Source organism: Artibeus jamaicensis, unplaced genomic scaffold, assembly GCF_021234435.1.
Source record: "Artibeus jamaicensis isolate MK-2021 breed Jamaican fruit bat unplaced genomic scaffold, CSHL_Jam_final contig_373, whole genome shotgun sequence".
Taxonomy (NCBI): domain Eukaryota; kingdom Metazoa; phylum Chordata; class Mammalia; order Chiroptera; family Phyllostomidae; genus Artibeus; species Artibeus jamaicensis.
In genome coordinates this window covers 1,431,229-1,457,361 of record NW_026521807.1, presented here as the reverse complement: position 1 = coordinate 1,457,361, position 26,133 = coordinate 1,431,229, and the positions used below count along the sequence as shown (strand labels likewise).

The 26,133-nt window shown below is 40.5% G+C and overlaps 1 protein-coding gene across 3 annotated transcripts in view; it reads right to left on the bottom strand.

Moving 5' to 3' along the window:
* Positions 1 to 642: 642 nt before the first annotated feature.
* Positions 643 to 26,133, bottom strand: part of IQGAP2 (IQ motif containing GTPase activating protein 2) — a 279,666-nt gene continuing 254,175 nt past the window's right edge. For all 3 annotated transcript variants that reach the window (XM_053664428.1, XM_053664429.1, XM_053664430.1), the window contains 8 exons: positions 22,686 to 22,788; positions 22,008 to 22,149; positions 14,873 to 14,960; positions 12,847 to 13,059; positions 10,712 to 10,872; positions 7,133 to 7,270; positions 5,739 to 5,847; positions 643 to 1,579 (listed from right to left, as the gene is read on the bottom strand). In XM_053664428.1, the coding sequence (XP_053520403.1) occupies positions 1,466 to 1,579; positions 5,739 to 5,847; positions 7,133 to 7,270; positions 10,712 to 10,872; positions 12,847 to 13,059; positions 14,873 to 14,960; positions 22,008 to 22,149; positions 22,686 to 22,788 (1,068 nt within the window). In that variant the 3' untranslated portion in view covers positions 643 to 1,465. The remainder of the gene's footprint in view (positions 1,580 to 5,738; positions 5,848 to 7,132; positions 7,271 to 10,711; positions 10,873 to 12,846; positions 13,060 to 14,872; positions 14,961 to 22,007; positions 22,150 to 22,685; positions 22,789 to 26,133) is intronic.

Genomic DNA, 26,133 nt, shown 5'->3' with positions numbered 1-26,133 from the left:
TCTTTTTCCTACTAAATAAGAGAAGCTATGAGCCCTGGGGAGGAAGTTGGTGGAGGATAGCAGAATGTGCCACCTCAAACTATGCCTCTTAGGTTAAGTCTTATTTTGAGTTTATTATTCTGAGAAACTGCAAATACAGGAGAAGCTCTGAGAACAAAGAAGTTACCCTCTTGTAAAGGAAATTTACCTTGGAAAGAGAGCCTCTCCCAGGAAGAGGTCAGAGGTCACTTTTTCACCTTCGAGACCTCAGTATGGAAGGGCACATTTTGTTTCCTGTTCCTACCTTCCAGCCAACTGGGCCGCACCCCTTGTCCCCCAGGTAGTCGATGATAGTGCTTTAGGTGGTGCACGGGGAAGTTTTACTGTCGTCCCTGGACTTCTTTCCCTCTTCCTGCTGGCCAGGAATCGGTGACAAGGACAGAGCTGGATCCTTGGGTAACTTTGTGGGCCTGCTCACTTAACCTGCTCAGCTACTGAAATTGAGAAAATCTTCCATTTGTTTTAGCCACAGGGTTTTGAATCTCTTGGTCACAGCAGCCGCCTCCGCACCCTCCTGGTGCATTATTTCTTTCCCTGCTCAGCCCCCACCCATAACCTTCTCTATTAAGTGATCTGGATTTATGAGAAAACTAAAAAGCCAAATTAATGTAATTCAGTAACATTTATTTTACATGAAACAATTTTCAAAGAATACATTTAAAAACCATCAAGAATACTGATTTTATTGCATTACAAAAATTGAGAGGCACAATTGAAGGATTCGAATGAACGGTGAGGGTGGAGGCGGGGCCCAGGATCGAAATGCACGTCGTTCTTCAGTCCCTTGAAGGCTCTGGAACGAGAGTCTTTCCCGTGAGGCACTAGTGCACTTTGCTTAGTGGGAGCAAGTCACATAAAATATATACCTTTATACAGAAAGTGTTATTGTATTGTCACTTTCAATTACTTATAAAAACTTCATTTTAAATTGCACAAAAGTTCTCTTTAAAATTGATAACTCCCAGAAGACAGGGCTTAGGACTAAGTGTCTGTCTAAATAATTCAAATTAGGTTTCCATTTCTCCACAGATTAAAAAAAAATCTATGAAGAATTACATTATTCAAATGGGACAATTAAAACTTTTTTTCATAGGAAAATAGGTTTACACATTTGTCCCTCGTCAGCTAAATTCATCTTCTCCCTACTTTAAAACAAATCACAGAATGTCCAAAGTTTGAAATCAGAGTACCTGTTCCACAGTACAATGTGGAAGTGTGTACATTAATTCATTTTGTGTATCATTCTATTATAATATCAAATTATCAAAAAGGCACAGTGGGTACATTCTTCGGAACAGTTTTGGTCTTTTTAAAAAAAATCACACGTTTATAAGCAGTGATTTCAATCATGTTTAAAAACAAAAATAGGAAACAGATTCCTTCCCCGATCCAGGTGTCCCAGAATCCACGAACTTCTGCAGGCCCTTCACTTCCCATAGAATTTCTTGTTCAGCAGGTATATGAGAAGATTGACATTCACTTTAACCTTATCGAACATTTTCATTACAGCTATTCCTTCATACTGCATCTCAAGTAAATCCTGAAATCGTAAGGAACATCATTAAATCTCAAACTTGACATTTAGCACATTTAAAAAACACTGCAGAAAAATTTGTTGACAAAAATTAGATTCAAGTGACCTAATGACATAGGTGGGGGTCCTCACACTTAAATGTGTCTCAGAATCATTCGGTTAGACACACAGGCTGGACCCCACACCCAGCGAGTGCTGGTGTTGTGGCTCTGGGGTGGAGGCCCTCAAATCTGCATTTTAACAAGCACCTGTATGATGATAATATTGTCAGTGTGGGTGCCTGCTTTGAGAATCTAATAGATTTTTTAGAATTGATAAAGATCATTGAAAGAAAACCATGGTGATTCAGTTAATTCAGATATATAATTATAATTTTAACTCTGAATTGAAAAATTCAAAACAAATGTCCCAGCAAGAGGGGGTATATCCTTTAGAACAACAGTGCATTCTAAAGTGAAGTGAACAAGACAACTCCATGGGGAGTAAGAAGAACATTAGAACTATTTATTTTCATTTTTTCTCACTTTTTAAACATTGACATTTCGATTATGTTTCACAACATACATTCTGAGCACAGTGATGGGAGCACGTACACTTTATAGATAAATATGCACAAACAGGAGGTGATCGTGCTCTCCCCTGACGGAGGCGTGGGGCCGAAGTTTGGAGAGCCTGACGTTTGGAGAGCCGCTACACAAAGCAGCTACTTCTGCTCCTGGGCCGAGAACAAGCCTCATCCCCAAGTCAGACTACCATTCTGTGTTTCACTGCTGCCACATGACCAAGAAGATAAACTCATCTGCTACCATTCACAACTGGGTCATGGCAAGCCATATGCAGGAGACTGAGCAGTGCCATTTCATGCTAACACAGGGAGGGAAACCTTTCCGGAATAGAAGGTATTCCTGAACTGCCCTAGACTAACACCCAGGTCTCATTTTCTTGTTTACAGCTTTGGAACCTTGTTGGTTTTCTTAATAATGCCTTATGTTTGCAAGGCCACCTGCAGACATTGGAGTCATTTTTGAGAGAACTTGACTCTTGCTGGCTTCTTCCTCTGCTTCCTCAATTACCTCCAACTGCACTCAACTAAACGCTTACATTATTTAGATATGCTTTTGGGGCAGAAATTCCATAGGGAACTGAAGTTCTTTCATCAAGAATGCTTTTACCTATTAAAGTGTAGTGGAGATTCACTTTTCCTTTGGGAAAGGCAGTGTCTGTTAATCCAAGCCTCTTGGAAAAGAAACTAATACCATTAAACTGAAAAAGAGTGGTTTATGCAGGGGAATTAGCTGGGACCCCAATGTGGGGAACAGAGAAAATAGTGGGTTGGCCTAAAAGTCTGTTTAGTTTTTGTAAAATAAAAGACATGGTTTTTATTTTCACCAATAACGTTATTGATTTGGATAGTTTCAGTACATCGGCTATCTGGGTAGAGGTGTGCTGATAAACATCTTCTAATGCATAAGAAAGCCCCACAGCAGAGAATTATTTGGCCAAAATGTCAATAGTGCCAAGAAACATTGCAAACCACATCTGACACATTCGATTGGTCACAGCACCTTCTCCCTACACTGAACAAATCTTTTGTATTTCAGTTTTTATTTTTCTTGAAATAATAAAGCATAATATACCGAAAATTGCATATTTTCTTCCATTTTGAATATTAAAATGGTTTCACTTGAGAAAATTCACTAATTTTCTCAAGTTTTTTGAAAATGCACACTGATATGACAGCTGTCACAATACAGTCTAACAAAATTATCTCAAATGAAGTTAAAGACAACTACGCTGTACCAGAGAACTAAGCTCTGTACCAGAGCCACTGTACAGAAAAAATAAAGGAACTTTTAGGCCAACCCAATATAATCACGCTGGTGATTGGAAGGCCAAATTTTAGTCTTAGCTCCATCATCTGCTATCTTGTGGGGTTTGCGACACCACATAACCTCTCTGAAGTTCTGCCTCCTTGTGTGTAAATTGAGGATAACACTGTTAACCTCACAGGAACGTTACTGGGCGTATGAGAGCTCCCCTTGTCTTGTCAGGATCAAGTGGAACCTGTGAGAGCTGCAGCGGAACGGAGCAATGAAGAACGTGGACTCCAGCTGCCCCCTCCATAACCAGCTCTCCAGACCTCAGTTCTTCAACTGGGAAGGGGAGACCACCAACCCTGCACCCCCCAATAAGCATGGGCCATTATTCTGATAAGCAGAACACCTTCATGTACGTCACACCCTCCTGTTATGTACAGGGCCTATAGCTACAGGATATAATTAGGATATAATCTTTAGGAACTAAGGGAGAAGTGGAATGAAGTAAGCCTAGACACAATGCTCCAAGTCACCTTCCTTAAACCCTTTAGAAACCGCTGTCCTGTTTCTACTCCTTGACTCACACTGAAGACCTGGCCATCGTGCTTCTTCTCTGTGGTAATTCACTTGATACTGTCATTGTCCGAATGCCACGTGTATGAGTAGAAGTCTGATTTCCTGTCCGACAGTGACCATGTGCAGGGCCAGCTCCGCGGGAACTCACCCTGTGCAGTCTCATCCCTGGAAGGGCCCTGCACTTAGTTTAACGCCCTGCTGTCATCATTGTGAAATTCTTGATGATTTTTAATAAGGGGCTCTGCATTTTCACTTTCCATTGAGGGCTGCATATCTTGTAGCTTGTCTGGATGATATAGTAACGACTTAAAAAATCTGGGGCTTATGAGCCACCTGCATACAGCTAAGGGGTAACACTTCACAATCTAGAATGTGTGTAAATGCACAGTATGAATAGCTAACCCCACTGTATACCAAATCCTTAACAAAGGAGCAAGTGAAGCTTGGTATTCGCACCAGTGTTCAGAGCAACTGGTGCGGAATTTCTGAGGTTTCACTGAACAGGTGTCTCCTGGGTGCTTGGCGACCTGTCCAGGTGGTACTGATTGGTCTCGGGTCATTTCCGTCCGGGCAATCACATGCTGGAGAAGAATCGCTAACCGAGGTGGGTCACCACAAGCACATTCTTTCCTCTTCCCACATTTGTCAAAGTGTCACATGTTGTAACTCAAGACTTTCAGTCCAATTGGTAGATGGATACAGTTAGTGAAATTAAAATTAAGATAGAAAACAATACTGTTTAAACATACTGTCCATAATTACATATATTTTTTCTCTCTATATCCCAATTTGCTCCATTATGTCAATGCTTTTTTATCATTTCTGTTTAACTTTCATTTTTCATTTTAAGCCACAAGAAAGGCTGGAGAGAAAAGAAGGGCTCTGGGCTCTGCTCCTAGGAAGGGAGGTGATTTCAGGGCTCTCAGCAAAGGGCTGAGTGGGAAGGGAGGCTGCAGCTCACGTCACGCCAGTGACTTTTCAAGATGATTCATGCAGAACAGCTGGAAGCCATTTTACAAGTAGTTTGGGACCTCGGTCAATAGGTATGTGAATAGGTATGACTGCCATTTAAAAACTCTTACACTAAAAAGAAAAACATAATTACTTCTTTGAATTGATCCTGTGCTAAGGAGTAAGATGTTGGGAGTGGATGAATTTAAACATTTGGTTTTACACTTCCTTAACTTTTTTTTTGGACACATAAACTGAGGTGCTCAGTTTCTGTTTATATATATTTGGCTTAAATGTAGTTCTTATAAGAAACAGCAGTAATTCAGACTGGAAACACCACTTTTGCACTTACAGTTACTGTTTGCACAATGTCTTTCATTTGTATGATCCCAAACATTTAACAAACAAATGTAAGGAACAATGAAAACAATGCCAGGAAGGAGCAAGGAGGAGAAATGCAACGGGGAAAGCTCCAGTCCTGGGCATACACAGCCTTAGAAGGAACTGCAAGATCCCAGGAAAAGGAAACTCCCAGCCTCTACTTAAGAGCTGTGAATACTTTCATATCATTCTTTTCTCTAGACTTCAAAATAGAAACATGACTACGAAAACCTAACTGCTATAGTTTTACCTTCTGAAAACATTTTAAGTCCCAATAATTTGAAAAAATCATAGCTTTTTAAGAAGTTTTTAATCAATGCCTCAAAAGCTAGTATTGGCAAGGCTTGCCTGGGCCTTCTTTGTTGAACTTCGTTGTCGCCACGAGTCACAAATGACCACGCTGCAAAACTCACGCCCCGTTTGCAGAAACCCCAGCTTACCTGAATATTGAGCTGCACCTTTTCCATGTCCACACCCAGGAATTTGGATTTGACATCGAAGATGCCTACATCTTCAGTAGATATGATATCAAACGTAACATTTTTAAACCTAGTGAAGAAAGGGACATTCACTCACGTGGAACTACTAACACATCCTTAAAGCTAAAACAAACGAATGGGATCCTGTTACCCTTCTTAGTGAACCGTATAACCCTAAGGAAAGTCTCCAAAGCCTCCCAGCCTTTCCCTCGCCTGCTCACTAGAACATCAGATGACCTTTGCTGTGCTCTGGGGCCCACAGAGCACTGACGGAGGTGCTTTGTCACAAAAAAATCGCAGAATATAGTGCTTGCTTTTAAAGAGCATAAAATACAGCTGGAAAGATAGGAAATTCACAGAATGTGGGAATTAAATATCAACTTATACCACTGATAGGCCAGTTAAGTATTTCAGATGGTACACTCTACAGGAACTGAAAAGAGGAAGAAGGATTTTCTTTGATTGGTGGGGTCAGGAGGGCTGGTAGGAGAAAAGGACTGGAAGCCGGGCCCTGCAGGAAGGAAGGAGGGAGGGGTCAGAGAGGCGGAGTGGGCCTGGCTTCCCCCGGACCAAGGACAAGGGAGTGATGGGGCATGCGGCTCACGGCCCCTTAATTTTTTTATTTTTAAATTAAGTTTATTGGGGTGACTTTGGTTAACAAAATTATGCAGTTGCAGGTGTACATTTCTACGACACATCGTCTGTGTACTGCATTGTCAGATCTCCTTCCATCACTGTATGTTTTACCCTTTACTTCCTTCCTCTCCCCTTTCCCTCTGGTAACCACCTACTGTTATCTGTGTCTGTGAGTTGTTGTTGTCGTCTTGTGTGTTCCTTTGTTGCTCTCCAGGCCCCTTTAAGATGGAGCCCCCGATGGCACCCGGTGTGGGGCTGCAGCGGAGGGTTTTTCTCCTCCGCCAGGCAGCACGCTGCTGAAGCGCCTCGGACCCAGGCACCGGCACACAGGCCGTGGCTTTGAAATTGGAAAGGTACTATTTTTCAACTGTAAATGATCTCATCTATCAAGACCAAAAGGCAGCCTTTCTTTCTTCTCACTGCTATGACTCCGTTCTTTCGGAGGGAGCAGGGGGTCTGGCAAATCTAGATGCACGGGACAGGCCATGGGAAACATAACCTCTTGATCAGCCCCTCACACAACCCCCGGCACCAGGTGCACAAGGCCTGACCGGAAGGCTAGGGGCGACCATACACGTACTTTCCCCATCGTCTGTAATCGAGTGTAAGCCTTACCAAATGAAGCTCTCTCAGAGGCCACAGGAAGCCAAAGAAAGGTGAGCCTGACTTTATGGGGGCAGAGGGGTGGGAGTTCTGTGCAGACTCCGGGTCACACTCACTGGTTTGTCTGCAGGTCGTCTATGCCCAGCAGCACGCCCTTCTCGTGCAGCTTCGCGGCCGTGTACTTCACCGGCTTTGCTCTCTTTGCCCCCTTCAGTTCTCCTTTTCCATCCATTTTAATTGATCTCCGAGAATTTCTAGCAAAATGAGAACAAACCATGTGTCATTCTGACGGCAAACTGTGCCGCTTCTGGCCGTGCAGGGTGCACACCACCGTTCAGACCTGGGCCTGTGGCACCAAGGGGGCAGCGTTCTGTTTTGTGACAATAGGTGACAATCTTCCCCACACAGGAAAACCTCACTATGAACTGCTTAAGGGAAAGCTATTTTCAAAGCGACTGAAGTTCGAATTACAGACTAATATTTTTCATTAAACTCGCACTCTACTTGCCCAGGCATATCGAACTAAGTAGCTGTATTGAGTCATTTTGCAAGCAGCTTTGGTGCAATGACATGAACTGTGTACTCCTGAGTAAACCCATCACTTGGACGGCTTTAACTGGTGTAACAAATATTATGCAGCCAGCACTGTTCCAAGTGCTTTATACACGTCGCCTCCTATTTACAAACTTAACATTTCCATGGTGCTTTGGAATGAAAGTCCTACCTTATCTTATGTGCTACTTTATTCAGCTTTCATACCAGTACTTGTGAGGCTGGCACTTTTCATCTCACTTTAAAGGTGAGATGACAGGGGCTCCAGAGAAGTTCATTGGACGAGTTCAAGATCACACAATGTGGACTTCTGGCCAAGATGGAGGTGTAGGTAGACACACTGTGCCTCCTTGCACAACCAAAATTAAGGACAACAAAAATTTAGAAACAAAAAGCACCCAGAACTGACAGAAAATTGAACTGCTTGAAGTCTGACAACCATTCATCCAGACTAGTAAGAGGGGCGGAGTCGGTGGCCAGCAGAGAGGGGTCGTGGCAGGAAAAAGCGGTGGTTGGCAGACCCAGGCAGGGGATGGCAATGAGCAGCCCAGCGAGGCACGCAAGGTGGCTGGCTGACTGCAGCTGTGCAGTTCGAGACAGACCGCACAACCCAGGGCCCCAGCACCGGGAAATAAAGCCTAAAAGCACCGACTGAAAATACTTGTGGGGGTTGAGGAGCTGGGAAAGACTCCTAGTCTCACAGGAGAGTTTGTTGGAGAGACCCACAGGGTCCTAGAATGTACACAAGCCCACCCACTGGAACCAGAACCAGAAGGGCCCAATTTGCTGTGGGAGGCGGGGGAAATGACTGAAATCCAAGAAAGAGTAGAGCAAGCACCATTGTTCCCTGCCCCTGCCCCCACATACAGAGTCACAACCCAGCAACTGGGTTGCCCCACCCTGGTGAACACCTAACACTCTGCCCCTCATACAAAACAGGCAGGACCAGACCCCCCAAAAATGACTGAAACAGAAGAACAGATCAAAGCCCCAGAGCCAATACATTTAAGCTATCAAGAGACAGCCAGCCTATCAGATGCACATTTCAAAACACTGGTGATCAGGATGCTCACAGAACTGGTTGATTTAGGTTGCAAATTAGATTAAAAAAATGAAGGCTACACTAAGTGAAATGAAGGAAAATGCACAGGGAACCAACAGTGATGGGAAGAAAACTGGGACTCAAGTCAATGAAGTGGACCAAAAGGAAGAAAGAAACATCCAACCAGAAAAGAATGAAGAAACAAGAATTCAAAAAAATGAGGAGAGCCTTAGGAACCTCCAGGACATCTTTAAACGTTCCAACATCTGAATTACAGGGGTACCAGAAGGGGAAGAGGAACAGCCACCAGTGGAAAACTTATTTGAACAAATAATAAAGTAGAACTCCCCCAATCTGGCAAAGGAAATAGACTTCCAGGGAGTCCAGGAAGCTCAGAGAGTCCCAAAGAAGTTGGACCCAAGGAGGAACACATCAAGGCACATCATAATTATATTAGCCAAGATTAAAATGAAGGAGAGAATCCTAGAAGCAGCAAGAGATAAGGAGACAGTCTCCTACAAAGGAGTTCCCATCAGACTGTCAGCTGATTTCTCAAAAGAGACCTTACAGGCAAGAAGGGGCTGGAAAGAAGTATTCCAAGTCATGAAAGGCAAGGACCTACATCCAAGATTGCTCTATCCAGCAAAGCTTTTATTTAGAATGGAAGGGCAGATAAAGTGCTTCTCAGATAAGATCAAATTCAAGGAGTTCATCATCACCAAGCCCTTATTATATGAAATGTTAAAGGGACTTATCTAAGAAAAAGAAGATAAAAAATATGAACAGTAAAAAGACAGCAAACTCATAGTTATTAATTACCACACCTAAAACAAAAGCGGACAGCTAGATCAGTAACAGAACCACAGAAATGGAGATCACATGGAGGTTTAGCAACAGGGGAGTGAGAGAAGGAGAGAGGGGGAAAAGGTAAAGAGACTAAGTAGCGTAGACGGTAGGTAGAAAATAGGGGGAAAGCAAGAATAGTATAGAAAATGTAGAAGCTAAGGAACTTATGACACATGGACATGGACTAAAGGGGGGAATGTAGGTGGGAGGGGATGTGCAGGGTGGAGGGGAATGAAGGGGGGGAAATGGGACAACTGTAATGGCATAATCGATAAAATATATTTTAAAAAAATCACACAACGTGAGGAAGAATTAGAATCCAAATGAAGCTCACCCGACTGCAGAGCTTGTAAAATGCCTTCAAGTCATTTAGTCTGTAATTCAAACTAAAGTCTGAAACTGTCTGCGATAAATATGTAAAGAAAACCTCTAACATCTCTAAAACCTCTACTATTTCTACCGAATATATTAGCATGACCTTTTCCTCCCAGGAATAAAGTAATTTCCAGGCCATGAGCAAATGAATTAAAACTCAGAACTAGTGGGGCCCATACAAATGTAGTTTAAACTTGGTTACTGCCCTTAATCAAGTCTTCTAAGGTTAATGCAATTGATTTTTTCCCATGCAGCATCATTTCCTACTGTCAAGCTGACAATAGCATTACATAAAAATGTGGTATTATATATTTATAAGGGTAATTAAAATTTGATTAGTATTGACCTTAGTCTAGTGATAAGAATAATTATAAGCAAATAACACTCATTAAAGGTGACTATATTGAATATGAAAAATCTAATATCTATGCTAATACATAATAGAGAACTGCCAAATTTTGTCTTTTGTGTTAATAATGATTTTTTAAAATCACTAAGCCATTACCAAATATCTGGTGTTATCTAACATTATAAACATTTAAAAATCAAGAGTAGCCTTTATTTTTTTTATAGTAGTGCTTAAAAGACACCTTTGACTAAAATAGACAAAAGGAATAATGAAAGTTCCTGACCGAATGTTGAAGTTAAGCTACTTTAATTTCAGGTATGAAGTTATGCTGATGGGCAACTACAGAATTTCTAAATTCAGTCCTGACTTTTTAGTTCACGGTGGCAAATCCAAAAATTGAGATTCTAGTTTTTGATCATAAAATAAAAGAAAAAGTAGCTTCCAAACTCAAACCAACAGCCCAGGGCTGTAAAGGAATTGACATCCCATATAAAACGTGCCATTTCAAATGAACAGATGACTTCAACTTACTTTATTTTCAAGTTGTCCAAGCAAGTCTTTATGTAAGTGTCGTAGTAATTGACTTGATCTTCATAGAATGCTGCTTTCTTGTTTAATGCTTTCAAGGTCTGCTGCAGTTTGGCCAACTCAGCTTTTCGAAGCTTCCGGTGGATCCTTTGATTTCGAATATCCTAAAACAGCAAGTAAAGACTGTAAGATTTATTTATATATTGTTGTTCAACTACAGTTGTCCCCATTTCCTCCCCATTACTCCCCCTTTGCCCTACACATCCCACCTCCCACATTCAATCCCCCCTCATGAGATTTAAGCAGGCATGTGCTGTATAATCTTGCCAATCTGAGACAAGAAGAATATCAAGTATTAAATCACTATTTGTGACTGTTAACTTTCTATTTCTCTCAGTCACCTTATTTTTTATTATTATTTATAATATGATAATAACAAAAGGGGAGGGGAGGGAAAAAAAACATCAATGTGTGATTGCCTCTGTCACGCCCCCAACTGGGGACTTGGCTTGCAATCCAGGCATGTGCCCTGACAGGGAATCGAACCGGTGACCCTTTGGTTTGCAGGCTGGCACTGAGTCTACTGAGCCACACCAACCAGGGCTCAGTCTCCTTATTTTAATCTCTCACACCCTTCCCTTTTCACTTCAGAACTGTCAAGTACCCTTATTTCACTTTAAGACGGTGGCTAAAGTTTATTTTTTTTCTTGATGATAAGGCAAAGAAGCAATTTTTGAATAACAATACAATTAACTTAAGAAAAAACAGCGTCTTAAAAAAGGGCTCAAGGAAGACTTAGCAGGAGACAAGCAATTTCTTCAGGATATTTCAAACATTTCATTTTGAAGAACACTTGACACTGAAAACGTTTACACTTAATCACTGCATTCGTTTTAGAAAAAGCAAAAATCAACACTCTTCAATTTGGGGACTATTCTCAAGATTCACAAAAACAACGGGGCCCTGAAGACTGAGAGCATTCAACACTGGGAACTATCTCACTGTTACTTGGGTTTAAACACAGTTCCTACAGCACCAGGTTGCTCAAGCTGTTCACAGCCTACAAAGGCCATGCTGCATGTCAACTCGCAGGTGTGTTTTTTCTGTTGTTCTGGCTGGTAAATCATGAAAATATTTCACTAAGAAATGGTACCTTTTTAATCTTATTTTTCTGTTGTGGATGAATGAAAAGCATTCCCTTAGGAATCCAAAGACAGACAGACAGACCCTTCTTAAGTAACAATTCTTCACTAACTATAATCTTTTGGTGGATGCCTTCATGATAGTTTTTTTTCTTTCATTTTCTAAGGCAAAATCATCAATTTCCCTACTACATATTTCCAAAGAGAGATATTTCCCATCCCAGAGCTACAGAGAGAATGCTACTTCCCTTGAGTTGTTTGGGCTCAGAGGAACAAGCCTAATGCTGGGACTGACCAGGAGTGAACATGGAAGTATGAGGCTGAGGGCACTTCCCTCCAGGAGGTAAGGAAATTAGCTTTTTTCTGGTTACTTCACTGCCCTTAACTTCCATGCCCATTTTTACTACTGTGTTTGGATAAAAAGAATGAAACGTCCTTTGAACCCAAATAGCGTTTGAAACAAAATATTTCCTTATCCTTGGCAAACAGATCTCGGTCAGTTCCTGTGATGTTTCCTTGCACTAATTTGAGAGCTTTTTCTCAGGAAGTTTCTCCACTGTAAAAATGTGGGGTGAGAAAACAGAAACTACCCTTTAAGTCAGAACTGCATTTAGGGGCAAATTCTCAGCGACAATGAGTTATCATCTCAGCAGTCCTAAGGGCAACTGGGCCATACAAGTAACAACCCCAGAAAACACTCTGCTGGAAGTGTCATTTTTAATACCAATGGATATTGCTTTAAGGTATAGACAAAACCTGTGTGTTACATTTCCTGATCATTTATTTCCGGGGTGTGTCAGCTCTCACAGTGACTTGAGGAACTGTGGTCATTCTCTATTATGAGTCATCAACTGCTTTGAAACCTTTAACAATCTTTAATAGTGGCCAAGGCAGATACAAGTATGAATGCCTTGTGTCACCTCACAAAGAGCCCAGAATGTGACCAATGAATAGCAAATGCCTGCTAAGTAAAGAAAGAATGTTATCTCCAAAAACCTTGGCAATCTCATTGAGAATGTCTTGGTATTTATTTTTGGATGACACGTGTCCCATCTGTTCCAACGTGCGAAGATTCCTCTGGATTTTCCTCTTCTTCTGCTCAAGGGGCAGCTGTGCATCTTCGACCATACCCTGGCTGTCCTTCATTTCTTCTGGAGTCTTGGAGTCTTTCATGGCTCGGCTCGCCATGTCCGTGTCGTGGTCCACTTCCTGAAAAGGGAATATCAAGATGTTGCTTTTTCTCTGATTCCCTCGTCTCACAAACTTAGACCTGCACAAAGGCGGTTAATGTCAAAATGCAAGAAGTGCGCAAACCACAGTCTGAGACCAGAATGTGCTCTTCCCGGATTTTGAAGTAGGTCTCTGGGAAGGAATTATTTCATCTTCTGGAGAAACATAGCAGTGGTGGCCGGCCTTTTGGGGGCAAATTCTAATTGCTACCTTAGTGCCAAGGCAACAGATCACCTTAGTAATGGACACTGTACAATGGGTGACTGGTACTTGTAATTCCCTGGATGGAAGGCTTCGAATTCCTAGATAGACCAGGTAAAGAAATTAAAACTAGATTATCCATTAAAACGTGGCTATGAGAACCCTGAATACCTTGAACTCAACTACCCTCTTGCACATCAGCCGTATTCATGGAGATTGTTAAGCCAAAAAGGCAGTCAGAGGCCTTTGCTCTGATAAGAGAATCATTCTCAAACTACCGTCTCTGAAAAACCTGCAGGGTTTCTTTGAACCATAGGGAATAAAAATACTCTAGTATAGAGTAAGTTCCCCAATAAATGATAAGTAAGTGAATAAATGCAATTTGGATAGTTTGTTAAAAAAAAACCCAAACCCCAGTAACAAAAGGTCTAGTGATCTTCCTATTTCGCTGCACTAGACAATTGGTCGATACACCAGAAGTCTGAGGATCCAAATGCAAGACACACAATGAACAGGGCAACATTATGGACACAGGAGTCACTTACCAGGGCAGCAGTAAACAACAGTAGCAGCCAATGCTATTGAGCACTTACTTAAATGTGCCAGATATTATTTCACCGTCATTTATCAACTCATTTACTCCTGGCCGTGAACTGGGTGCTATTATTATTATTCCCATTTTGCAGTTGAGGAAACTGAGGTGCAGAAATATTTCTAAGTGCCTGGGTTACTAGGCAGGTACAGCTAGGAGGTACAGAGCTATACTTGATCTTGAAGTCTGAAATATCAATAAGGACTAAAATTCTCATATTAAATTCATAGGATATTCTACCCACATTGTTTAAAACGGTCCACACATTAACAAACATCAGATAACTTATTTTAAAATATTCTATATTTTTAAAATAAAAATCGTGACAATTATTTTTTGGCAACCAATTTAATGAAGAATGAGAAAAATTATGTGTGTTCTGTTAAGAAGTAATTAATTAGATAATTTTGTTAACTTTTGTTTAGGGAGTGGCAATTACTGATACTAAAGCAATAACACTGAAATGAATTCAGATCACACTAAACAATGATGCATTTTAGAAGATGCTGATGAGTTTAATGCAAGATTGTTATGGAACTTTAGTTACTTACAAGATACTTAATTCTGGAACATTTGGAAAATGGTTTTAATGTGAGACACTTCTTTGTTTCTTCAAGTGAGCAAACATAAGATATGAAAGGTATTTTTCTACATCCTGTTGACTGGAACTATCTCTTAACTGACTTATCTGCCCACTTACTGACTGATAAAATTTATGATGAACATTCAGAGGCTTTCAAAGACCCAGGACTATCTTCCTAGTCCAGGACAAAATGACATTCAGCCTGAAGTCAATGCTGCATTTTCTATTTCATTCCTATTGATACTCCATATGGATTTTATATATGGCTGAACTCAGGTGGCCAGAGTAATAAAGTTCCTTACTTCCAAACCATGTAAGATATAGTTGCTCCAAGACAACTAAACATTTGGCACAGAGACTAATAAAATGACCTCGTAGCCACATTATTTACTGTTTTACACTCCAAGACCAATTACCTGTTGTGTTGTTGCTGGTGTCTCTAAGATTTCTGTCAATGTGCTTCCTGGTTGGTTCCGGGTCACATCAATGATCAGTTTTTTGGTCCTTACAAAACAGAGAAAGAAGAGGCAAACACTCAGACCACAGCCCTAATGCACAAAAATCTGCTTTTCCTGGGGGAGTGCACACACACCCATACAGGAAAATGAAGCTTCAAAGATGATCCCTTAAAATACCACTGTCTTGCAGAAATTCACCACGTCTGCTCTAAGGCCCCGGAAAGTTTGTGAATGCTTGATGGTCAAAGCATTCGACCATTTCCTGGGTTTACACCCTTAATGTAGCAGGATTATACTGTCAGTAACAGAAGCAGGAATATGCCATAAGATTCCTTATCTGAATACTTTCGCTTCTTAGGCTGAGACTACTGTTTTGGTGAGACGAGAAGGAGCTGCTGGTTTGGCTTGCTACCGTAGAGGGCACAGGAATGATATCTAATACCCCCCTTTCCTGACTTTAATAACTTTTAAACTTCTGAGCCTGTTTAGTACATTATAAAACTTTAGCAGGCAGGCCAGGTGGTAGCTTTCCTACTCTGAGAAAGTTCTGAAACAGTTTGAAGGCCGGTGTGAGCCCACGTCCAGGGGCAGCTTTGGAGGCCTTGGCTGCCGGCCGACACAGCAGCTGGGAGATGGGTGTTGAAGAACCTCTGATCTGGCGAAGGAGCTAACGAGTTGGCTTGGGTCCTTGACTTCGGGTGGTAGAGAAGGTGAGGGCTGCTCAGGAAAAAGTTAAGACAGGGAAGACTCCTCTGGATGTACTGAAACCATGTATTTTCCCATATGTGTTCTTTAGGGTAATCAGCCACCCCTTTTTAATTTAAGATTATGTTATGTAACTACATAAAAAGATTTTTACATAATAGCCAATTGGTCACATTTTCTTCCTTTTACGTAAGTGGGAACAGTATTACTGCATATAGCTTTCCTTTCCAATAAAGGAAACAAACAAAAGTTGCCTGAAGTTACAAGGAGATCTATTCACTCTCTCAGGTTTCACTTGTATTGCAGACCTGTTGCTGCATTTAACCTTGGTTCTTTCAAAGGCATTGTAGTCTCACTAGATGACGAATTCCTTCCTCAACTATAGCAGGAAATGTTCACGCAGTGTGGAACTTGCAAAATGAAAACAAAACCTTTTGAAGCATCGAGGCAACTGCTCACAAACAGCAGAGGAAAAGTCCCAAAGTTAATTCCAAAAATGTTACTTTCGAACGTAGGATAAAATCCAATAAACCATCTGTAAACATCATTTTTCTCACTTCTTACTTATTGCCAGGCTGTTGAGAAGAACAATCATAATCATTTCATCTGGCCCATGACCCTTCACTGCTGGGCATTTATGGGCTGTCTGGGAATGTGCAGATAAATACGTTGCCAAGAGTCAAAGGTGGGCACCCTGCTAATTATAGCCACGTGGGAGATGGTACTGTTCCTGAGGCTGCTGTGGCTCAGCGAGCCAAGTATCGTTTCCTCTCACTCGACCCCTTCTCCAATGACCATTATAAATGTATTCAACAGGAACATCGAGTTAAAAATAAAAGCTTTGGATAATTTTAAAAGCCTGAAAACAGTGACTGTTTCTTATTTAAAATAATATTCTAGGAACTGCGAATGACGTATGCTTCCAGGAAACTCCCAGCTCATCTCTTCAGAGAAGCTATCTGATGACCAAAATGACTGGGGTCACTCAAGCTTGCCCTGACAGCCACAGCGAATGTTTATTTGTCCAGGAGCTGCTGGGAGACACCTACCTATACAGCCTCTTTCACGGAATTCTGCTCTAGGTCAGGCCTGTGGAATCCACGGCCAGAGCTCCACCCCAGACATCTCACACAGAAGTAACCACCCCGTTTCATGACGGGGAACCACTTCTTCCCGCTGCAGTAGGTCTAGGGGTTAAGAGCACTGGGATCAGATAGATCTGAGGTCAAACTGGGGTTTCTGCTGCTTACTAGTTGTGTGCGCTTATGCAAATTACATATTCCCTGTACTTGAAATTATACAATGGGGATCTCTCTGGGAACTGGTGCAAGGATCAGTTGAAACGATGTAGGTAAAACCTTTCACTAGGGTCTGACATGTGGTGAGCACTTGTGTGATCACTAAGGCTGTGCTGCTCCGAATGGCAGTCGCTGGCCGGAGCGGGCAACTGCACCCTTGAGCCACGGCTGGTCCAAACTGGGATGTGCTGTGTGAAACACCCAGTGGGTTTTGAAGACTCAAGATGAAGAAAGAACGTACCATTCTTTTTCATGTGAATGTACACAGATTACATACTGAAATAACATTTTGGATATACTGGGTTAAGTAAAAATAGAACTTATTTCACCAGATTCTTTCTAAAATGTAGCTTCTAGGAAATTTAGAATTACTTCCGTGGCTCACATTAAATTTCTTCTGGCAAGTGCAGCATTGGAACATTCCATTCTTAAAGGGAAGCTCCTTCCGAGAGGCAGGCCACCCAGTGATGCCCAGTCACAGGACCCGGTTAGTCATAGGACATCAGCATTAAAGGCACACCTTTGGGAAACATTCTAATCCCTGATTTTACAAATGAGGGGAGGAGGACCCTAAGAGGCTCAATGGTAAGCAGGGTCACCACATTTTCTGGAGTTGCAGGACACAAGGTGAACCCCCCTTTCCGGCACTTCCGCCCTCCAGTGCTCTCTGCACTGCAGAGAGTGCCAGAGTTCTGTTCCCATCCCCTTCCACCACCTTCTTCTTTCCAAGTGAAACCCCTCCCCCAGTTCCTTCAGTTCCTCATAACTGAGTTTAAAGAAAGTTCATAGTTCTGCTCACATTTCAGATCTGAAGACATGTCCCCCCCCAATGCAAACACAATATTCTAGATATGGTCTGACCAGCATAAATCAACTGGTTAGAGTACTGGCCCCAGGACTTCAAACAATATGTAAGACAGGCTGATAGAACCAAGGACTCTGCTGCCCTATCTGAAAAGGGAGGGTATCTAACTCTGAGGAAGAATTGGGGGTGGGGGAAAGACAGAGAAAGAAATACACCAGGGAGTTTATTCGTCACAGCTGAGCTAAATCCCACTGTTGGTAATCAAGATGCACGGTGCTTGTGAACTGGCGTGGGCCCTTTGGTTTGGCCGTCCATGCCACTCACACGGCGTTGGTCATTAGACTCTGAATGGTGGCATTCCTGAGCCCCCTCTGCCATCAGCCTTCCAGTGTGCCCCAGGATGAAGAGAAATTCGTGTTTGTGGGAGTGAAGGAATACTTTCCAGGTGTTTAAAATTCTAATAACATGATTACGCATTTAATCACCCTATATCAAATATCACTTTAGCTATTTAGTTCTCATACCAGTTTGGACCAAAAGCAAGGAAATCTTTCAGTTGGGATGATGGATGCCTAAACTGAATCATGTGATGGAAAAAATTCTGAAGAGATGACAGCGTAAGCACCCAGGCAGCTAAGTATGATTAAAAACCATAAATATTGCCTTCTGCTTATATGTACATACTTTGCAGAAAAAGAAGCTTAATAAAGGTCATAAGGATCACATAATTTAAGTTGAATCATAAGTAATAATGAGATTTACAATTGTATGGCTCTAATTTATGAGGTGTTCGTGTATGACTTCATTTGCTCACTGTAGCCCTTCTTCTCCCCCCACCCCCATGTCTGTTTGATGGGTGAGGAAGCTGATAGGTGACTTGCTCTGAGTCCTATGGCTAATAAGTGACAGAGTGAGGTTGTGATCGCAGCTTTTCCTAGGATTCCTCAACCAGGCTTTTCCCCCTTATTCTTTTAATGTCACCATGGTTGGTGGTACTGACAAAATGGCAACCACCCAAACTGAGGCTCCCTGTTCCATGGACACACAGAAGGGCAACAGAAATACAATGCTTCTTCCTATTCCAGTTATGTGCCTTTATGTCCTCACACCCATCAGTCATTCCCTTTCTTTGGCCTGGAAAGATGCCCTGGCATCAAGTATGCAGTAACTGCTCTGCTATCATTTTCATTATTTATTCTAAGATTCCTAAGAGTATGAAGACCAATGACCTTGCCCTCATGATCGTAAAACCTTGTGATCAAGAGTGCAGATCCTGGGAGATTTGAGAGCTTTTGAGTTTGAGTCTATGCTCCACTTATTAGCCACACTACCTAGAAAAGGGTTGTTTGTTCTGGGCCTACTTTCCTCATAGGTAAAATACAAGTAATAACCTCCAGCTTGTGGAGTTGAGAGTATTAAATGACATAAATGTCATTATATGTTATATTAGATATGCTATTATCTACATAGGACAGTCCTGGGCACATAGTAAGCACTACATAGGTATTTGCTACCATTCTCATCTTCATCTAATTAGTAAGAATTATGAAACTAGCAAGGAATTGGATTTACAGGCATAAGGATTAACAATGCCTCGAATTCTGCTACAGTAGAGACCCCCAAGAAGATGAGTCACTCCTTACTGGGACACTAGTAATTTTGTAATAAACCATAAGGGGGCATTTCTATAAGTTAAAAACACAACCTGCTTAAGAAGGAAGCAAAATAGTTTTTTGTTAGAGGAAAGCCAGGTGTTTTCATGTTCTAACCACTCTGCGTTCCATGATTATCCATTTCATGGTAATTTCTGAAAGGCATTGTTAGATTTTAGTTAAATTTGGTTCCTCAGTGAAGAGTCTCAAAAACTACATTGGATGTTTAAGTTAGGAATTTGGTTCGTATAAACCAAAATCAGCATACCCATAAATCAGCATTTCAAAGTGTATATTAATGGAACCTCAATGACACATGACAAGAATGTAAAGCCTGTCAGTAGCTAGCTACTTGCTTCTTCTAATTTTAGACTTTAATCTCCTCACCCTAAAGATAAAGACTCACACTAGATGGTCTTCAAGCTTCCTGTCAATGACACATTTTATTATTATTAGTCACAAGCTTTTTAAGTGTATTCTAAAGTATAAATGTATTTGGAAAAAGGCAGGCTTGCCTAACATCTGGAGCTAACTCAACTGACTCCTTGGGCAATACCCAAATTCCACTGTCATGAACAGCTACTTGGTCTATCTTCATTTTGAGTTGTCATTCATATCGGTCACTGGGCTGCTTAGTGAAGGGCTCTGCCAACAGCAAGATCTCGAAGTGTGCCCAAAGGAAGGCACCCTGCACCCCAGAGGTCTATGCAAGCAGGAATTATCAGGGCTATTAAAACACTGGCCCAATGGCCTTTCTTGTATAAATGGAAAAGTTGATGCTGTAATTCACATGGAATTGCAAGGAACCCCAAGTAGCCGAAGAATCTTAAAGTGAAACTACTGGCTGGGTCTACTTAGTATGGAGATTAGAGGGGTGAACTATTTGTTTCCAGCACACAGTGGGGGGCTGGGACAGACCCACCCTAGGGCTGGGGCAAGTAGGACAATGCCCAGATTTCCTTGGCCAAGACACATCACTGTCACATGTGCCTGACTTTTGTGGTTTTGCTTTTAAAGTGTGAATCCTAAAAATCTGTAGAACCATGGAAACTCACATTCAGAAATAAGCATAAATACATGTGATATTTAAATTATTTAATATTTTAGACTACCCAAATGGTGATTTCCATTCATTAATGCAGACATTTGAGTTGACTGCATTTAGAAAATGATGTTCAAACAACGGACAAAACCAATTATGAAGAAAAATGTCTTCCCATTATTTGTAAGCACAAAGCTTATGAGATCATAGGACATCTGACCTAATTGAATTTGCATGGCAGAATCACACACACAGTCTGCACTTTCCTTTAGCTTTATAATTGGCATTTGCGTGGAGGAACAGCTCAGGGAGCAGGCTGCGCAGTTTCCCCCACTTCCCTGGTGTTCTGCCCTGTGTTCTCGCTCTGCAGTTACTTGGACTTGCCAATCAGTGGTCTAAAGGAACTCCCCTCAACTCTGTGAGGCCAAGGTTTTTACATGTCCTGCACCTTTTCTCTGTCATACAGTTGAGCGGTGCCCTCCACCACCAGACCTCAGACCCCTGGAAGGCAGGAACGCGTCCTGGCTTGCTCTCTGCTGTAACCCTAGCGTCAAGCCCAGTGCCGTGGACACAGTGGGTACTCCAGTATTTGCTGTGTGAACACACAGAGCCTTAGATGATCTAAAGATAAAATAAACAAGCCTAATGGAAGCAGCACTTACCACAACAGAGTACACTCTTTTTTGTGTGTGTTTTGTTTGTTTGTTTGCTATGTTCTAAATATCTGGAAATGAGTATGGTCTGAAGCATGTCAATGGCAGAACAGAAGCTCTTGTCAAAAATGAAAGGGACTTGAGAACTCAGGACATGTAAGCTTGCAAGAAATGTGTGAAGTATTATTTCAAGACATATTTGTTCCTTTTGTCTCTATTTCCTACTTCCATCTTCCATGTCATCCTAATACACAACTGTTCTAATGTGCAAATACATATCCTTTTGCTTATGTAAGTTGTTAAAAACTGTACTCTTGGTGAGCGAGTGTTTTTGGTTTGCAATGTTTGAATTCATGTTATTATCATGGATCTCATTTTTTCTTACTCTGTGTGTGAAGAATTGGTGTGGAATATCCATGAGGCTTTGATGGAAGGAATGCTGTATTGATTAAAAATGTCAATGCTTCATTTGAACTCTTTAGGTGTGGGAAGTAAGGTATAAAGTCAAAGCTGACAAACACACCCAGGTTTAGTTTCATAGGAAAGAAAGCCACTAACTCAGATGATTGCACTCTTCTGATTATGTGTGGTTTTACATTACCATTTTAGACTACCAATTCAATTTAGTTCAGAATATTTCCTCACTGATCTTTTGACCACCCTGAAACAGATATTTCCCTTGGGTTATCTAAAGACATTTTCAGACTGACTTAATCATTTCTTAAAGGAATCACATTACCACAATCACTATTATAATATTTAGTTTCCTCTTCAATTTTAAAGATTCTATTGTTTGGTTAGTTGTTTGATGGGTAAACATAATGTATTTAAATATGTAGACATTAAAAAATGAGTTACTTGGGGGTTCAGCCGTATTTGAATTTGCATGGTCCAAGATGCATAACTGGGGGCTTGTGCCCTTTAAACCCCAAACTTACTTTATCATGAGGCTTTGGCCATCCAAACCTTCACCATCCCCTAGGTCGTACTTGCTTGTCAAGGAAAGGGAAATCTCAGTCTTTGAGAGCTGATTCAGTGTGTTTGCCTTGTTAGGGTCATTGGGGTCAACAGCTCCTTCCCCTGTAGGAAAAATAACATCATCATTCCCCGCAATGCACCCATTGTGATGGTGTGTGAACCATGTAAGATGAAAACTCAAAGGGAGAGGCAGGCTCAGTGGTTGGGCAGGAGATCATGACCTTGATAGAAAATCACACTCCAATACCCTTAATGTGGCTTTTAAAAATCTTTGACTTTAAGTTAAAATAACATGGGACATAGATATTCAACATATGAAAAGATTACTAAGAGAGAGAACAGTTAATAAACTCAGAGAACACAGCAAGAAATTTCTAATTAACTTGACTCTTTCTTTATGGTATAGGTTGACAAATCCTTTTTTGGAGGTATCTTGAGCTCATGCTCAAGAATATAAAAATGTTTTATTATCTAGGGCACTATAAATTATAGAACCTTTAGTGTAGTATACTTATTATGCTTTACATAAGTTTAGGTATTAAATTCCAAAAAAATTTTGATCTAGGATAGGAAAACCAACCAACTAACTAACCAACCAAAGTACAAGCCAGAGTGTAAGTAAAAGGATAAGCTCTTACCAAGAAACGATTCCACATTAGGTACTTCCCCCAGCGATTCCAACAGTTCGTTCAGTAAGTCATTTTTGTCGGGTGCGATTGCATCCTGGTGTTCCAGCAGGAGCTTTATGTGGACAGTACACACACACAAAGACAAAAGTAATTCTCAACCGATTCCATATTCACATAGTTCCACTTCCAGTTTTTCACAATACATTTATTTTGATACTGTTTGAATCTTAAATACAAGCCTGACATTTATTAAAATTAGAGATCACACAGAGACACATTTTTTTATATTGGAGGAAAACGCCTACTTTTTGTCAAGAAATGGTAGCTTTGTGAAAGGTGCTCACAAACCTACTTTTAGCAAGATTATGCAAGATCTGCTCAGTGGCCGGCTTCCCCCTCCTGATCCCTGTTCTCTGCTCTGCCTTCCCAGAAAACGTCCAAGTTGGGGGGAAAGACTCTAAAGTGGGTCAGGTTGGTTAACTCTTGTAGCCAACCGGAAGGGCATTTCCATATGTCTTCAGAGAAAAACTATGCAGTAATCAAATACTACAGCTATGAAAAAAATCACCACTATTAGCTACGTTAGTCTGAATGGCACTGGACTTTCAAGGGTAGGGATGGCGAAATGCTCATCTGGTTCCTTGGCCTGAGACCTAGAGCTGGTTCTCCCTTTAACATCCCCCCAAAGGATCAAAAGTCAGTAACACTGCTGAGGTGTCCGCCAGATCTTAGAGGAAGCATTCTTAACTTTGGTGCAGCAGCAGCTTTGGAGGGAAAACTGTGAAGAACACATCTGTGTTCATTTGCATTTAGAATTAAATTAAAACCATGTTTCCAAAATATGGGACTTATACCCCTGGTTGATAAGAAATACATATAATTTTAGTTGTTTTGCATCACTATCTTACAAAACTCTCAAATAATAATGATAAAATTCATCTTTTCCATTTTCAATCTGGTTTCTCAAAAGCGGTATTTAGATATACCATATTTTGCTGTGCATAATGAGTACCCATGGTTTTGATACAAACTTTCAGGAAAAAAATCTTTCATTTTAATTTTTTAATTCACTTATTTATTTGTTTATATTTAGATACTTGTTTTTTGTATTGTAAAGGAATTTTAGCATTTATTTTTAAACATATTACGGTACAAGAAATTTTATGTAACAAATAATTACAAAACGGAAGAAAAGATACAAAGTACAAGAAATTTGGTACAAACAGAATCGATTCTTGTGTTCCAGGGTATTATTGTGCATACAGATATCATTAGTGCTTCCTAGAATTACACTTTTAATGCATAAGCATAAATAAAAGAATTAAAAACATGTATATAGATACAGAATTAGTACTACCCCTATACAATGCGCATTCTTATTTTTCCCTCAAAAATTTGAGAAAAAAAGTGCACAGTATACATGGCAAAATATGGTAATTAACATACCATTAAATCCACTCATTTAAAATGTATGATGTGGTTATTTTTAGCATATCCAAAGAGTTGTGCAACCACCACCTCTCTCTAATTTCAGAGCATTTTCATCACTCTAAAAGGAACTGCACCCATTAGCAGTCACTCCTCATTACTTCTTCCTTGTAGACCCTAGAAACCACTAATGCCATGTCTGTCTCTAGAGTGTTGGCTGTCCTGGATGCTGTGTGTGAATGGCATCATGCAATTTGTAGGCTTTTGGACTGGCTTCCTTCACTGAGCATGATGATTTTAAGGTTCGTCCCTGTTGTAGCATAAATCAGTACTTCATTTCTCTTTTTTTTTTTGCCAAATAGTATTCTATTATACAGTGATATCACACTTCATTCCTTCATCTGTTGACTGTCATTTTGTTTCTCCTTTTTGGCTATTATGAGTAACAATGTTATGAACACTCATGTACAATTTTTTGTGTGAGCATATGGTTTCATCTTTCTTGGGTCCATAACTATGAGTGAAATTGCTGCATTACATAGTAACTCCATGTTTAATGCTTGGGAATTGTTGAACTAATTTCCAAAGTGGCTGTACCATTTTACATTTCCACCAGCAGTATTATGAGAGTTTCAATTATTCCACCTCCTTGCCAACATTTGTTATTACCCAACTTTTTATTCTAACCATCCCAGTGGGCATGAAGTTGATTATTCACTGTGGTTTTGATTCATGTTCTCTAATGACTAATGATGTTGAGCATCTTTTTCATGTGCTTATTGGCCATTACTATAGGCACTCCTCAGAGATATCTTGGTTCAGTTCCAGACCACAGCAATAAAGACAGCACTACAATACAGTGAGTCATAATCTTTTTGCTGGTGGAGAGTCTTGCCTTCAATTTGTAAAAAATGCAACATCTATGAAGTGTAACAAAACAAGGTATGCCTGTTTATCTTCCTTAGAGAAATCTATATTCAGATCATTTTCCCATTAAAAATTTTTACTTTTAATTATGGTAAAATATACATAAAATCTACTGTCTTAACTATTTTTAAGTCTATAGTTCAGTAGTGTTAAGATTATTGTATAACTGATCTCCATAACGCTTTCATCTGCAAAACTGAAACTTTATACATTAAACAACTCCCTGTTCTACCATGCTATTTTACTCTCACTGAATTTGACTGGTCTAGGTACCTCATGTAATTGGAATCATACAGCATTTGTCTTCCTGCGACAGGCTTATTTTACTTACCATAATATCCTTGTGGCTCTTCTGTGTTGCAGCATGTATGAGAATTTCCTTCCTGTTGAAGGCTGAATAATATTCCAATGTATGTGTATACATCACATTTTGTCTACCCATTCACCCACTGATGGACACTTAGGTTGCTTCTTCTTACTACTTGACTACTATATAAGGCTACTATGAACATGTGTGTACAAACATTTGACTCTGCCTTCAATTCTTTTGACTAAATACTCAGAAATTGAATTGCTGGATCATATGGTAATTCTATTTTTAACTTTTTCAGGCACTACTGTACTGTTTCCCATAGCAGCTGTACCATTTCACATTCCAACCAATAGTGTAAAACTATTGTAGTTTCCAATTTCTCCACATTTTTGCCAACATGAATTTTCTTTTTTTTTTTTTGATAGTAGGCACCATAATGGGCATGAGATGGTATCTCATTGTGAGCTTTTGTCCCCCAAATCAAATGGTAGATGTATCGGCTGTCTCTGTTAACACAATAAGGCAACATCATTGTGGTTTTCCTTTGAATTTCCCTAGTCACTGGTGATGCTGAGCATCGTTTATGTGCCTGTAAGCCATTTGTATATTTTCTTTGGAGAAATGTCTACTCAAGTCCTTAGCTCAGCAATTTTCAATCTTTTTCTTGTCATGGCACAGATAAACTAATTACTAAAATTTTGGAGCATACCAAAAAAATATATTTTTGCCATTCTGACAAAAAATAGGTCTAATTTTGATGCATTCATACCGGATGGCTATTGTTGTGTT